The sequence below is a fragment of the Xiphias gladius genome, chromosome 20, assembly GCF_016859285.1.
Source record: "Xiphias gladius isolate SHS-SW01 ecotype Sanya breed wild chromosome 20, ASM1685928v1, whole genome shotgun sequence".
In the NCBI taxonomy this organism is placed as follows: Eukaryota; Metazoa; Chordata; class Actinopteri; order Istiophoriformes; family Xiphiidae; genus Xiphias; species Xiphias gladius.
Genome location: NC_053419.1, coordinates 372,501 through 375,000, shown reverse-complemented (window position 1 = coordinate 375,000; position 2,500 = coordinate 372,501). Strand labels below are relative to the sequence as shown.

General features: G+C 38.8%; 1 protein-coding gene across 5 annotated transcripts in view; it reads right to left on the bottom strand.

The window, feature by feature from the left end:
* dennd1a (DENN/MADD domain containing 1A) overlaps window positions 1-2,500 on the bottom strand; it is a 60,967-nt gene that overhangs the window by 48,336 nt on the left and 10,131 nt on the right. For all 5 annotated transcript variants that reach the window (XM_040156750.1, XM_040156752.1, XM_040156753.1 and 2 more), the window contains exons 3-6: window positions 2,436-2,479; window positions 1,997-2,046; window positions 1,250-1,369; window positions 493-562 (exon numbers count right to left, since the gene is read on the bottom strand). In XM_040156750.1, coding sequence (XP_040012684.1) covers window positions 493-562; window positions 1,250-1,369; window positions 1,997-2,046; window positions 2,436-2,479 — 284 coding nt within the window. The remainder of the gene's footprint in view (window positions 1-492; window positions 563-1,249; window positions 1,370-1,996; window positions 2,047-2,435; window positions 2,480-2,500) is intronic.

The following is a 2,500-nucleotide window of genomic DNA, read 5'->3' as shown; positions in this document are numbered from 1 at the left end:
CACACAGTAATATGACACTTCATACTTCTATTTAATCTATTGGTCATGTTGCCATCACACAACAATGTGACTGATTATACTGCTGTGTCAGTTTTTTTTTTTCTCAGGTGTACAGCTTGTTCTGAAGAATCATAACCAATAGACATTGACTTGCTGCTGCTGTCGGTCAAATACTGTCCACGCTACCACACAAATATTTTATACGTTTTTACAGGTATACTATAAATATATCAATTTAAACAGAAACCAGCTGTCTGTTCCAGTTGGCATTTTCCTAGTTCTCTATATCTAAAGCCAAAACCACAAATCAGGGCAAATACTGGAGCTAATCAAATTCACAGAAAAAGAAAATTTTTAATTTAGCTCATTTAGCTCAGAACTGACATACAGTCACATGGTCAGTGAAGAAATTGGCAAATTCCTGACTGAAGTCAAGAAATCTGATAAAATGCAATGTCCACATAACAAATTGAGTCACCTGTCATTACTTACCTGGCCTTTGATAGTGTAATCTGCAAGGATATTAAGTAGCTTGTAGAAGACTTCAAACCAAGGCAGGTAGCTGAGAGAACAAAAAAGTATTTTGTACTTTTACAAAGCTGAACATTACAGTAAGTTAGTTTGGGCTAACCACACATCTCAGAGCGTTAAACTTGTCATTTTCAGAACTGTAGGACCCCGATCAGTTTTCAATTAAAAACCCAATGAGGCAACTTCAGACTCTTTGAAATTCACCTGGTTAATGGAAGTTACTATTTAGCTTAAAATCCTTATGCTATAAATTACTACATTTCTGATAAATACAAATCAATACTATGTTGCAGCTGAGTTCCACCAAATCATAAATTCTGACGCTACAGAATGTTGATACTGTACATGCTGTTTTTTAGTAAGTCAAGCATCATCCTAATTTTTTATTTATTGTTTTTAATTGATTTTTACATCTTATTTTTATAAAATATGTATTAATAAATTTACCAAGATGATGGCTGGATTGCAGTAAATGTCAGACTAAACGTGTTTTTTGCCAGAACCTTTTCTATCTGGCACTAAAAAAGAAGGCTTACTCTTAATCACCATTTCCCATCTTTCTTTCTGTATAGACCTTAACCTCTGGACTATCCACCTGAATACCTACCTGAAGCTTGGGGCAAACACTGACTTCAGACACGCACGCACGCACGCACGCTCACTCACTCACTCACTCACTCACTCACTCACTCACTCACTCACTCACTCACTCACTCACCTGAGAATGCAGTAGCAGGTGTGTGCACCTGAGGACAAGCGACAGAAGCCAAATCTCTGTTTGCTCTCAATGTCAGTCAACACAAATGTGAAGTTCTGGCCGACCTGGTTGACCGTCAAGCTGCAGAGGGAACGAGGGAAAGAGAGGGAGAGAGAGTAGGAAGAGAGAGAGATAGGAGAGGAAACTGCTGAAACTGATTTTTCATTGTCAAGTACCAGTATGGCAGGACAAATTGCAGTGAAACAGTATTCTTCTGAGGTACACTGCTCTTTCCTCACCACTATCACTTTGGTGCTTTGGTTTCTTGTGTGTGCCAAAGTGGGGGGCGAGATGAAGGAGGGGATGTGCATGTGGCATTTTGCACCATCTGCCACTTATGTAGCACCATATTTGACTTACTATATTAGGAATGATGAGTGTTGAAACCTCCACAATCAAACCAAACTATGTTGATCAGTATAATAAATGATGGTGTGCCTTTTGCAATGTCCCTAAAAGTACTGTATGTCAAACCCTGTGTGTGTGTGTGTGTGTTTGTGTGTGTTACTTTTGGGGGCAAATTTCAGCCTAAAGACCAGTTAACTGGGGATTGCTTGTCCAATTGGGGACAAAAGTCATGTCCCCAATTGAGAAAAAAGCTGATTTTTGGTCAGTGGCTTAGGTTAAGGTTACGTTAGGGTTAGTCTATATAATGTCCCTAAAAGCGATGAAGTGTGTTCGCGTTCATGTGGGCATGTGTGTGTATACCTGTCCATGCTGAAGGGGAAGCAGAACTTAGGCACAGTCTGAAGAGTTTCCTGTGGGACAGACGAATGATAAAAAAGATTACAGTTACATGTATTATCACCAGTATGTACTGATGATATATCACTGTATTAAATTGAAAAAGTTAGAAGGGCTAATGAAAAGGATGTAACGTGAAGGAATTGATCTATTAAGGGGTGACATAAAGAGCAAAGCATACATAGACAAAATAAGTTAAGATAAATGATCGCTTGTATTTCCTGGTTTCCCAAGTTTTTCATATGTGACATAAATAAAACACTGTACACAACGGTGGTACATGGAACAGTGATTAAGCCTGTGTACAATATAGAAAGAACTACAGGGGGAATAGTTGCAAATGTAGGAAGGTGAGAGACATAGAAAAAGTAAAAGGAAGTACTGTATAAGATGTAATTCAAACCTGGTCTGTGTAGTCTTCAGGGAATTGCCTTCGTACCTCCGGCCCTGTTAGAAGTGAGAGACATG